Source organism: Xyrauchen texanus, chromosome 10 (assembly GCF_025860055.1).
Source record: "Xyrauchen texanus isolate HMW12.3.18 chromosome 10, RBS_HiC_50CHRs, whole genome shotgun sequence".
In the NCBI taxonomy this organism is placed as follows: Eukaryota; Metazoa; Chordata; class Actinopteri; order Cypriniformes; family Catostomidae; genus Xyrauchen; species Xyrauchen texanus.
The window spans coordinates 23,275,631-23,288,373 of record NC_068285.1 but is presented as its reverse complement, the minus strand read 5'-3'; the positions used below and the strand labels follow the sequence as shown (position 1 = coordinate 23,288,373).

Genomic DNA, 12,743 nt, shown 5'->3' with positions numbered 1-12,743 from the left:
ATTTTCCAAACTTTCAAGTCTGTTTACGAACGCTGGCTTATTGTAGCAACCAGTTTCATTGGGAATGCAACACATTGTGAAAACATGGGAAATATAATCTGTGACACTTAGAAGTCAGTATAATTCATTTACCTATACAGCGAGGCTGGGATCCACTCCAGGAGCCATCAGTCTGGCAAATGCGTATAGTACTGCCCACTGGAATGTTGGGGGCCATGCAGCTAAATGACACCTCTGACTGGTAGATGAAGCTGCGGCCTTCCCTGAAACCAAAAGCAGGGATTCCAGGATCCCCACAGAATTTAGCTGTATTCATAGAGAAAAGAAAGAACAAATTACAGGATGTTACCCTAAATCGTCATAAAAAAAAGTAGTTGTAGTGCTAGATTCTGCTGTACAGTTTCTACAGCTGTAAACTGCTTCAGAAAACAATAGCCTTCTTTGCAAACTGTCGCAGATGGAAGCTTCCAATGTAGACAGTTTTGTTGATTATTGTGGGAGCAATTTATTTGTGACATACTGTGATGTCCCAGTGCAGACACAGTGACCCTGTTTACACCTGGTATTATGATGCATCTCGGGTGATCTGATCACGTGTGGTCAGGCGAGACAAATCGTTGTTTATACCTGACAGTTTAAATGCGTCTCCAGTGACCACTTGTGTTTGGATTTCAAGGGAAGGGTCTCTGTTTCATGATGATTTCCTTTTAATGCCACTCGTAACCGGTAAAGTTTATGCTTGATTGACAGGTGAGGGGTGCCACTTCACTGCTGTCTGAGAAGCATTCAGGATGGATTAGCATTTACACCTCAAATGTGATGTGGTCCCATGCGTTTTATACCACATTTGTATGTGGTTTCTGTGATCTGATCACAAAACCTTTTAGACCTTGAAACACATAAACACATAATACCAGGTGTGACAGGGTCAGTGTAATATTAGGTTGTTCCCAGTTTCTGTGCAACTTGAACTGCTTAAATATAGAAAATACGAATACTTAACAAAGAATTTAACTATTGTGTGGCCACATGCATGTGTATATGATAACGACAATTGCAGCACATCCAATCATATTTACAATAAATTACAGTTTTTAGTTTTACATAATGTGAAGCTGTGTTTGATTATTATTCATTTGTTATGACAAATCTAATCTTTAGGTTTGCATCCATTAAGTTCCAATTAAAACAAGAACATATTTAAAAGAGATAAAGTATATTTCATTTGTAAAGTATTTAATTCACTGGAATATATATATTCCGTGCATTCTGACACGCTATTCTTCTCACCACAATTGTAAAGAGTGGTTATCTGAGTTACTGTAGACTTAGTTTGAACCAGTCTGCCATTCTCAGTTGACCTCTCTCATCAATAAAGCGTTTCTGTCTACAGAACTGCCGCTCACTGGATGTTTTTTTTTGTTTCTGGCACCATTCTGAGTAAATTCTAGAGTCAACATGAGATTACATAAATATTCAAACTAGTGTCAGTGTGTGCAATCACATAGATAATAATTTTTATACCATACAAACTATAGATTCTAGCCCCTAAACCTAACACAAACCCTAAACCTAACCCTGCATTTTTTAATTTTCAATAAAACATTGTTTAATATGTTTAAGCTATTTAAATTATGGGGACACTAGCAATGTACTCATAAACCCCATTTATAGCATAATACCCTTGTAATTACCAGTTTGTAACCTTAAAAACTGTCCTCGTAAACCACATAAACATGCCCCCCACACACACGCACACTATATATATATATAATGCATTATTATGTGGTTATGTAATATAGTAATATAAATAATAGTTTGGTTTAATTTCTTCCAAAAATATCTACATCGTGACATATACCATCGACATGACACAATGAGTCACACTGTGATATAAGATTTTAGTCATACCGCCCACCCCTAAGGGAGAGAGTCACTTTATCCTTAATATCTACCACTTCAAGGTCTAGAAAGAGAAAAAGTTATTTCAAAAATAATTTTGAAAAATAGTCAAAGAATATTGGAGGAAGAGCCAAGACTCAAAGGCCAATGTGTGAACATTAGACATGACCCTGCCACTGTCAGGCTAACAATTGGTCTCTGGAGGAAAAAATCAATCACTTGGTTGACGTCACCAGCAGGCTGATCCATCATAAATATGCCGGTCAGACTACTGTGCCTGAGATCTAGCACTACAAACTTGACTGTCCTTAGTGAGTTATAGATATGCTGTCAAGACATAAAATAAGAGTGGAAAAGAAAGAGATGGAAAAGAGAAAAATCAGTACACTGACAAAGTCAGAGATTCTTGAGCAAAGTTTTTTTTTTTTTTTAACATGAGATGCTGTTGTTTCATGTGAGAGATAAAACAAGGGTACCTTTTGGATAACAAGGCTTTTAAACTTTAAATTGTCATGCAGTCTCTGTAATATTTCCAAATCTATATTCATACCATCATAGACCGCTGGTTGTAGTGAAGTTGACTGAAACTGTCATAGGCCAATAAACACTGCGTTTTTCTGCCTTCTTTTTAAGAGATACCCCATCCAGGAACAAGCCTTTCTATAATTCAGTCATGACACCTCTTGGTATGTTTTTATTTTATTAATATTATAGCATTCAAGAATATTATAGCAATCAACTTATTATGTAAAGAAGCTGATTGGCCAAAGAGATTGCATAGGGAGGACCTACAGCACCAGCTTGCACATGACGAATATGTAAAGTTTCCTGTCTGAACTTAATGGACATTTTTCTTTTTAACTGAAACTATCAATTTGGGTATGTTATGCAAAATGACACATATACTATGCTTAGCCCACCTTATCTAGTGTCCAAAACAAATATTGGCATCTAATCCAACAGAACCAGTAGCAATCATGAAACTGATTACCTACAGTGATCAATACAAGGCTCCCACACTTTTTGACTCATGAATCCCATGACTTTCTATGGCCTTTCCAGTCATTTTATTACTGAATAAGGACTTTTAACAAAGCACTGCTGAAATATGTGAGAGATGTGCATAACTAGAAATAGTTACATTCACTACAGAAATGCCCATGTTTTCATTGACTCTTTAAGATTTGACTAACCCCCATGACTTTTAGAGGCCTAGAAATCACAATAAATACACCTTACAATACAATTAAAATACACTTCCAGGTTATTTCCAGGTTTTCCATGACCATGGGATACCTGCTAATAAAGATTATTTCAATCATTGTCTGATCATCACATCCTTGGCAAGTGCAAGTACTGTAGATAAGATGTAGATGGTGGGTTAGAAATGTCTGCTTTTGAGAAAGCTGTTATTTTGGGGGAAATGTTGGCATGCATGGAGTTGCAAGCACCAACAGCGATGAACCAGACACTTTGATTAATATTAATGGAGTAATACAAGTACTCACGCAGGCACTGGGGCACTTCACCACTCCATGTACCATTGCCCACGCAGGTGAGGATGGCAGGGAAAGAGAGCTCATAGCCTGGAGAGCAGCTGTAACTCACGCTGGTGCCCCATTCAAAGTCATGGCCCTCCAGGAGGCCGTTGGATATAGGTGGAGGAGCTGCACAGGTGACGGCTGAAGGAAAACATTAAACAGAGAAGAATTTAGTTCTTACTGATGAATAACATTACATTACAGTGCTTTATAGAGTCCTATTCTAAATCAGCACAGTATCTTTGCATTGTTTTCCAGTAAAGATAGCTAAATATCTTTAAAACAAAATAAATGTATGCATAGGCTCAAGAATCCCTGCAACCCTACATAGGATAAGCAGTTATAGAAAATGGATGGATGGATATTGAAGGGTTTGTTATTTTGATTTACAACATGTTAATCAGTTGCAAGTGGTATTAAGGGGAAGACATGGTCATTCCAGAGATTGGACAAAATTCTCTGCAGTGCAAGATAACTACACATTTTAAATGTGCTTTAATGCTAAAAGTTAATATTGTCAACTTTTAGGAGTACGCTAGCATGGGAGAAACTCTAGGATCAGAGGATATTTGAGGCTTAGCCCAGACCTTTGGATAGGCATGGGACTATCTTTGATCTTTAAATAGTTCTAGAACAAAAACTAAAATGTCCCACTAACTTCTGTCTCAGCTTTAGTTATGATCAAAATCAAAAGTTGCATGCTTTAAACAATATGAACTTTAAAACAAGACTTTTTTTTTTTATAAAAAAACATTATCTCTTTCGGCTTTCCATGTGTTCAACACATATTATGTACAATTGACAGATTTATATAATTGATTCATCTGGTGTGTCAAGTTAGTTTAGAAGTTACAGGCTCAAAATAGGTGCTTAAGAGAAAATGAACTGCTGGATTTGTCAGAGTTTACAAAGTGTATGGCATCGTGTCTAAATAAGACAGTTTTGCAAAAAATGAAATATCCTGACTATTGTGAAAATTTCTTGAACTCATCTGTATATCACTCTTTTTTTTCAGGGTTATGCATCTAAATATTTGGCACTTATTGCATCTGGATGGACCAAGTCATCAAGTCTCTCAACAAGGCATTTTGACAGTTTTTTTCACACAAATTTGCAATCATGAGTCACGAGCCACCAGCGCTCTTCTTGCATGCAAATATAAGTGCTGGAAAGCTGCACCCAGATAGCTAGGTACAGAAATTAGTCGATATTTGGCAATATGTACTTATACTGCAGAAAAAGATGCCATTATGTTTACTTAGTATAGACTTGATAACAAAGTACTATGTAACCCACACTCGCACACACAAGATGAGACAGTCACAATGTATATCAAAACTGCTTTTATTTTTATAAGAGCAGGCGAAGGTACAATAAGGAAAATCCAGAGGGAGAATGGTCGAGGAAAGCGTAGGGTCGAGAGCCGGGTAATCAGGATGAAACAGAAGGGCAAATCTACAAATAGAGTGGTCAAGGGAAGCGAGGGGGCCTCCTGTCACGAACCCCACTCCCTCGCTCCGCCCCTTCGAGCTTCCACGCTCGCTTTGCTCCCTCGGGCTTCCACGCTCGTTTTGCTCGCTCGAGCTTGCACGCTCTAGATCACTAGATCAATCACTAGATCATTAGTTTCACCTGTACTCGTCTCATCACCTATCATTGTTTACACCTGCACTCGCCCCTATATATATCACAACCCTTTCGTCTCACGCCTGTTGGTTATTGTATTTAGTTTCCTGTGTCTTTGCCCCCCGCTAGTCCCATCTAGTTTCGAACTCCCTTGTGTGTAGTCTTCCTCTTAGCTTGCCAGCTCCAGTGTTCCCCTTGTTCCCCTGTCTTTGATCCCGCTAGTCCCGTCTAGTACTACGCCCTAGTTGTTAACTGTTTTCCCGGCTTCGACCTCCCGCTCTCGTTGACCACTCTCTCCCGGATTTGCCCCTTTATTCTATTCTGATTCCCCGGCTCCGACATCACGCCCCCCTTTGACGACGCTTAACTGGATTTGCCCTTGTTTGTACTTTTGCCTGCAATAAAACGCAGTTTTGACTCACATTGTGACTGTCTCTTCTTGTGCAGGTGACAGAATAACCAACCTTACAGAAGACAGTCACAATGGAAACCACAGTGGATTTTCGCAGCTCACTAGAGCGGAGATGCACGTCACATTCGGCGCGAGGAGCTACAGTTTTGAGGCATGACCAAGCGCTCGCAGCCCAGGGGCAACAGGTATGCACTATTTCTGATTTATTTCACCCTGTTTCACCTGTGTCTGCCCCTGAGCCCGTTGATGCTCTCCACGCATCCACGAGCGCCGTATGCTCTCCATCCCCGGAGAGGTTTTATGGCTCTTCTGACGCTAACCAAGGGTTTTTCATGCAAGGCAGTGGTTATGTAACTCATAACCCCGCCCTTGACATTATGGAGCCAGCAGCCCGACTCTTGGTTTTGCGCCAGGGGAGCCAACCCTTAGAAGCTTATGTTGTGGATTTTTGTGCCCTGGCTAACCAAGTGAATTTTGATGAGGTGGCTCTGAAAGACATTTTTCAATGTGGACTGAATGAGCCAGCCTCATCATTCATGCCTGGTGGTCGCTGCTCTCTCAACCTGGCTCAGTTTATTGACCTCGCCCTACTGTACGCTGGTTCCTCGTTTACTGTGGGGGAGGCAGACACTGAACCAGCGTTCCACACCACGGCCCCCGTCTCGAAGCCTACCACGGCCCCCGTCTCGAAGCTTACCACGGCCCCCGTCTCGAAGCCTGACACGGCCCCCGTCCCGAAGCCTGACACGGCCCCAGTCCCGAGGCCTGTCACGGCCCCAGCCTCGAAGCCTGGCACGGCCAGCGAGCCAGCGCCCATGCCCTCCACGGCCAACGAGCCAGCGCCCATGCCTGCCATGGCCAACGAGCCAGCGCCCATGTCTGCCACGGTCAGCGAGCCAGCGCCTGTAGCCTCGACCGTCCCCATGGCCACATCCCCTGTTGGCCGAAGACGTCAGAGAAGGAAGAGGGCCCCTTCTCCCCAGTCTCGTCTTGTACTCAAGACCGCAGAGGTTCCCTCAGAGTCTTCCACGGCTCTGCTGGGCTCTGCTCCGCCCTCAGAGTCTTCCACGGCTCTGCTGGGCTCTGCACCGCCCTCAGAGTCTTCCACGGCTCTGCTCCGCCCTCAGAGTCTTCCACGGCTCTGCCGGGCTCTGCTTCGACCTCAGAGTCTTCCACGGCTCTGCCGGGCTCTGCTCCGCCCTCAGAGTCTTCCACGGCGCTCTGCTCGCCCCTCAGAGCCCTCGCGGGCTCCGCCTCACGAGCCTCCCAAGGCTCCTCCTCTCGAGCCTCCCAGGGCTCCTCCTCTCGAGCCTCCTAGGGCTCCATTTCTCGAGCCTCCAGGGCTCTACCTCCCAAGCCCCCCAGGGTTCTGCCTTTCAAGTCTCTCGAGCCTCCCAGAGCTCTACCCCTCGAGCCTCCCAGAGCTCCGCCTCTCAAGCCTCTCAGGGCTTCTCCTCCCGAGTCTTTCAAGGCTCCTCCTCCCAAGCCTCCCAGGGCCCCTCCTCTCGAGCCTCTCAGGGCTCCTCCCCCTCTCAAGCCTCTCAGGGTTTCCCCTCTCGAGTCTTTCAGGGCTCCTCCTCCCCTCGAGCCTCTCAGGGCTCCGTCCCTCGAGTCTTTCATGGCTCCTCCCCCTCTCAAGCCTCTCAGGGCTTCCCCTCTCGAGTCTTTCAGGGCTCCTCCTCCCCTCGAGCCTCTCAGGGCTCCGTCCCTCGAGTCTTTCATGGCTCCACCCCTCAAGCCTCTCACGGCTTCGCCTCTCAAGTCTCTCAGGGCTCCTCCCCCTCTCAAGCCTCTCAGGGCTTCCCCTCTCGAGTCTTTTAGGGCTCCTCCTCCCCTCGAGCCTCTCAGGGCTCCGTCCCTCGAGTCTTTCATGGCTCCACCCCTCAAGCCTCTCACGGCCTTGCCTCTCGAGTCTCTCAGGGCTCCTCCCCCTCTCAAGCCTCTCAGGGCTTCGTCTCTCGAGTCTCTCAGGGCTCCTCCTCCTCTCAAGCCTCTCAGGGCTTCGTCTCTCGAGTCTTCCAGGGCTCCTCCTCCCCTCGAGCCTCTCAGGGCTCCGTCCCTCGAGTCTTTCAGGGCTCCTCCCCCTCTCAAGCCTCTCAGGGCTTCGTCTCTCGAGTCTCTCAGGGCTCCTCCTCCCCTCCAGCCTCTCAGGGCTTCGTCTCTCGAGTCTCTCAGGGCTCCTCCCCTCCAGCCTCTCAGGGCTTCGTCTCTCGAGGCTTTCATGGCTCCCCATCTCAAGCCTCTCGAGCCTTCCAGGGCTCTGCCACTAGAGCCTCTCGAGTCTTCCACGGCCTTTTTCCCAGAGCCTCCTACGGCTCCACCTCCCGAGCCTCCCACGGGTCTGCTCCCAGAGACTCCAGGGCCTCCTACGGCTCCACCTCCCGAGCCTCCTACGGCTCTGCTCCCAGAGACTCCAGAGCTTTCTAGGGCTCCGCCTCCCGAGCCTCCTACGGCTCCCCCTCCAGAGCCCCCTACGGCTCCACCTCCCGAGCCTCCTACGGCTCTACCCCCTGAGACTACAGAGCCTTCCAGGCCTTCCCCCTTAAAGCCTCCTTCGGCTCTACCTCCAGAGCCTTCCAGGCCTCCGCCTCTAGAGCCTCCCACGGCGCCACCGTCATTGGCTCCACCTCCCGAGCCTTCCAGAACCCCACCTCTAGAGCCGCCTACGGTGCCACCTCCGTCGGCTCCGCTGCCAGAGTCTTCCAAGTCTCCGCCTCTAGAGCCTCCTGCGGAACCACCTCCCTCTGCCCTGTCTCTTGGGCTCCCTATGGCGCCGCCTCCTCAGTCTCTCAGTGCCCCGCCTGCCGAGTCTCTCACGGCTCCGCCTTTCACGGCTCTTCCCTGGCCTCCTGACCCTCTTCCTGCCCTGTGGCCTTTTCCCTGGCCTCCTGACCCTCTCCCTATCCTATGGCCTCTTCCCTGGCCTCCTGACCCTGTCTGGCGGCCTCCTGACCCCGTCCCTGTCCTGTGGCCTCTTCCCTGGCCTCCTGACCCTGTTCCTGTCCGGTGGGCACCTTCCAGGCCCCTGACCCAGTCCCTGTCCTCCAGTCGCCTTCCAGACCCCCTGACCCAGACTCTGCCCTATGGCTGCCCCCTAGATCTCCCGACCACCCGCCTGTCCGCTATGTTCCCCCTGACCTTGCCTTGAAACTGCCCATTGACCCCATGGACAGTCTCATTTCCCTCTGTGCCCCTTGGACTGCCCTCAATTTTGTTTGTGTGTTTTGTGGGTTTTCTGTTCTGTTTGTTGGGATCGTCCAGCACCTCTTCCCAGAGGTCGCGCTCCTCGCACCGAGCGCGGCCGTCAGGAGCCGTCCGTTATAGAGGGGGGAGTACTGTCACGAACCCCGCTCCCTCGCTCCGCCTCTTCGAGCTTCCACGCTCGCTTTGCTCCCTCGGGCTTCCACGCTCGCTTTGCTCCCTCAGGCTTGCATGCTCGTTTTGCTCCTACGAGCTCTCATGCTCGTTAGCAGGTCTCCCTCCTCGGGCTCGCATGCCCGCTCTCCTATCACCAGTATTAGTTTCACCCGCACTCGTCCCAATCACTAGATCATTAGTTTCAACTGTACTCGTCTCATCACCTATCATTGTTTACACCTGCACTCGCCCCTATATATATCACAACCCTTTCGTCTCACGCCTGTTGGTTATTGTATTTAGTTTCCCGTGTCTTTGCCTCCCGCTAGTCCCGTCTAGTTTCGAACTCCCTTGTGTGTAGTCTTCCTCTTAGCTTGCCAGCTCCAGTGTTCCCCTTGTTCCCCTGTCTTTGATCCCGCTAGTCCCGTCTAGTTCTACACCCTAGTTGTTAACTGTTTTCCGGCTCGACCTCCCGCCTCGTTGACCACTCTCTCCCGGATTTGCCCCTTTATTCTATTCTGATTCCCGGCTCCGACATCACGCTCCCTTTGAAGACGCTTCACTGGATTTGCCCTTGTTTGTACTTTTGCCTGCAATAAAACGCAGTTTTGACTCACATTGTGACTGTCTCTTCTTGTGCGGGTGACACCTCCCCCCACCCTAGAGCCCCATGCTCACTCCATCAAAAAAAAAAAAAATATATATATATATAGTTTACGTCACAGGCTTTTACAAGGCGCAAGAAAGGCAACCACATATCTTTAAAATCCTCAAGTTTCCCTCTCGCAATATAGGTCAGTTTCTCCAGTGCCAGGTTGCTAGACATTAGTTTAATCCACTGGTTATCTTTGGTCTTTCTGTGTCCTTCCAGTTCAGAGCGATTACATGTTTAGCCTGCAATAAGCAGAAACTAACAAGATTCCTCTTTTTTGTAGTCCCTTTAGGAAAGATGTGCAGCAGACAGAGTTTACCGTCCATTGGCATGTTACATTCAATCAAACGGGAAATAAATGTAGTAACCTCCTCCCAAAAAGTCTGAAGTTCCGGACACTGCCACATACAATGAAGAAGAGTGCCCTTGTCTACACCACATTTTACACAGACATCAGGAATATTAAAATTAAAATGGTGAAGTTTTACAGGAGTAAAAAACACTATTTAAATGAAATATTTTTAAAGAATAAATTAGGCTATAAATAATATATTTTTGCCGAAAAACAAGATTGATTAAAAATAGGATTTTATGTAGTGTACATTAAAAAAGATACTCGTCAAACCTACCACAAACTTTCTGTATATTAAGATTTATCTAGTGTAGAGTAGAAAAATGACAGTATGAATGCAGAAAAGGGAGTGTTTACTATTGTGTTGGTCTCTGTTTGTGCATGATTGTTTCTTTCCCAATGTCTGCCTACACTGCATTTGTACAGTTCTCTTTCCGAGTATGAGTCCACAAATGAGGCCTAAACATCACTCACACTCTACCAGACAGGAGCCAATGAACTGCTCAAATGTGCGTTCATCATGACTCATGCCCCCAACACCCCAATATTACACTCACATACACTCCCACTCTTTAAACCATGGTAAAATTCCAGCTTTGTAGTTTTCATTATAATGAGATCAACAGAATGACAATCACTTCCCGATCACTTTTTTTAAGAAACTGCCCATCAATGCTCTAGCAACCTCTCTGAACACCTTAGCAACTGCCTAGTATTGCCACAGAAAGCACTCAGTTTCTTTAAAATATGTACAATCTAGTTAATACTGTTCCACAACTGAAGAAAGAAGAAAGAAGTCTTGATCCTAGATGTCTATATCCTCCCTACAAAAAAAGCATTCGACAGAGATAGAAGTTGTTCTTTTAGACTGAACTTACATTAGCATGCATATTAATAGCTCTGTGAGGTGGAGTTCAGACTGGGAATATGAAGTTCAAGCCTCATCAGATATGTATGCACAACATGTCTTTAAGAGACATGAAGAGTCCGCTGCCTTCAGGAATAAATTAGATCTGTGTCTATCTAAATGAGCTTAGTCAAATGGCATTTGAGGCCAGGGCATTGGTGGGTATCAGATAAGCTCTACCCATACCTGAAAAAATGTCATTTCGCTTGATATATTCAATAACATTTCATCTCCTGGCAGTAGGAAGATGACAGTAGTCATTTGCACTGTTGTGAAATTAATTACAAGAACTGCAAGGGCTCATAGGTCAAAGCTGATTATAATAATGGCGACAGCACAGCCCTTAAGGGGTGAGCTCTAAGTCTCCAAATGTGTTTGTGTTACTGTTGTATGACTGTCATTTGTCAAGCAGCACGATTGGTTGATAAAAGCACAATGTTTACAATTTGTTCTAGCAAAATCACACAATAAAATATGACTTACAAGGGTGGCTAAACATTCCTCCCCTTTTAAGCTCTACATTTCAAACAAGAAATCCATCAAAACAGGGCAGACAGAGAGCTGGAAGACCTCAGCTTACTCTGGGAGAAGCATCTGTGCATATAACGCTTGGGGCGTACGGGACCAGATGTGCTGATATATCAGTGAGCGAGTTACAAGCAAGCTTTCTGAACAATAAAGCTATTTGGTTTTATTTGCATGAGAAAATGCAGAAGTAACTACAAGTCCTAGACCACATTGTTCTGGGATTCAAAATCTAATTTAAACCTGGAAATAAACAAAGCTTTTATAGATTTTGAAACACTGAAAACAAAGAAACAGTTGAACGCAAAATGAAAAATAAATATTTAAATGTGGATTATTTTTTTGTTTATGTCATCTTGTACTTACTGTCCACACCTAGTGGCATGTATGCAGCATCAAGCAAACGCAATATTTTTCAGTCACCGATGTCATTGTAAAAATGTACTATTCACAGTCAGCCATTATTAATTTAGTCCTTGAGTAAAGGTGTCCAATAACAGGGCGGTTACTGAGATTAAGAGAGTAATATGCAGCTGGTCATGTGATCCTAACATGGCAGCCCCCATGAGAAGACTTTTATAAGGTTACTGATATGACTGGAGTCTCATCTCATATGAGTGGTAATTATTTTAAATGTTAATAAATAATGTACCTTTAAGATTCTGCACTATGGATACTCTTTTCTAATTTCTAGGACACAAATCAAATAAGCAAATGTGTAACACTGACTATGTTAACTCGTGCACAAAAGGTACAATTTCTTTGCTTTCATAGAAGCACACAAGATGCTCTTTAAAAACATTCTCATATCATGCTGGGATAACATGGATCAGGTTTACCATAATCTTGTGGCATCTATGACAGCTCGAGAGCATGCCGCTATTAAAGGAAAAAGGGGACTTTCCAAATACTAATAAACTGTGAAATTCAATAAAATTATTTTTCAATTTGTTATAATCATAAAAATATGCAACAGAAACATTTTCACTAGTTGTTTCAGACTTTGGATACCTACTATATGTGTACATCTCTAAATGGTGGAGACCTATCTGAACATGTATGATTTTAAGTGTTAATTTTCATGTGTTTAGTGATTCATTGATTCAGCCATTCAGTGGTTTCACTATTACAATATAAATACATTCTTACCTTTACAGAATGGCACAGGGGCATTCCAGGTACCGTTACCGGTACAAGTGATGGTGGAGAAACTCTCAGTTTCCATTGTGTAGCCTGGTTGGCACACAAAGGTGATGTTTTGTCCAATTGTAAAGTCCTCACCATATCTCAGCCCATTGGCTGGCACCCCGGGGTCTCCACAGTTGATCACTCCAAAAGAAAAGGTCACAATTAACATGATTAAAAGACCCCAAATTAATACAGCTAAGACTATTCTTAATGCTGTATCATTCAAAGACATTGTAGAGAACTGAGTGCCTCCAATTTTGTGGCAACAGTTTGTGGTGGGC

General features: G+C 45.1%; 1 protein-coding gene across 1 annotated transcript in view; it reads right to left on the bottom strand.

The window, feature by feature from the left end:
- LOC127650893 (CUB and sushi domain-containing protein 3-like) overlaps positions 1 to 12,743 on the bottom strand; it is a 686,283-nt gene that overhangs the window by 25,668 nt on the left and 647,872 nt on the right. The window contains exons 59-61 of the mRNA XM_052136534.1: positions 12,424 to 12,603; positions 3,411 to 3,584; positions 133 to 306 (exon numbers count right to left, since the gene is read on the bottom strand). Of these exons, the coding sequence (XP_051992494.1) occupies positions 133 to 306; positions 3,411 to 3,584; positions 12,424 to 12,603 (528 nt within the window). The remainder of the gene's footprint in view (positions 1 to 132; positions 307 to 3,410; positions 3,585 to 12,423; positions 12,604 to 12,743) is intronic.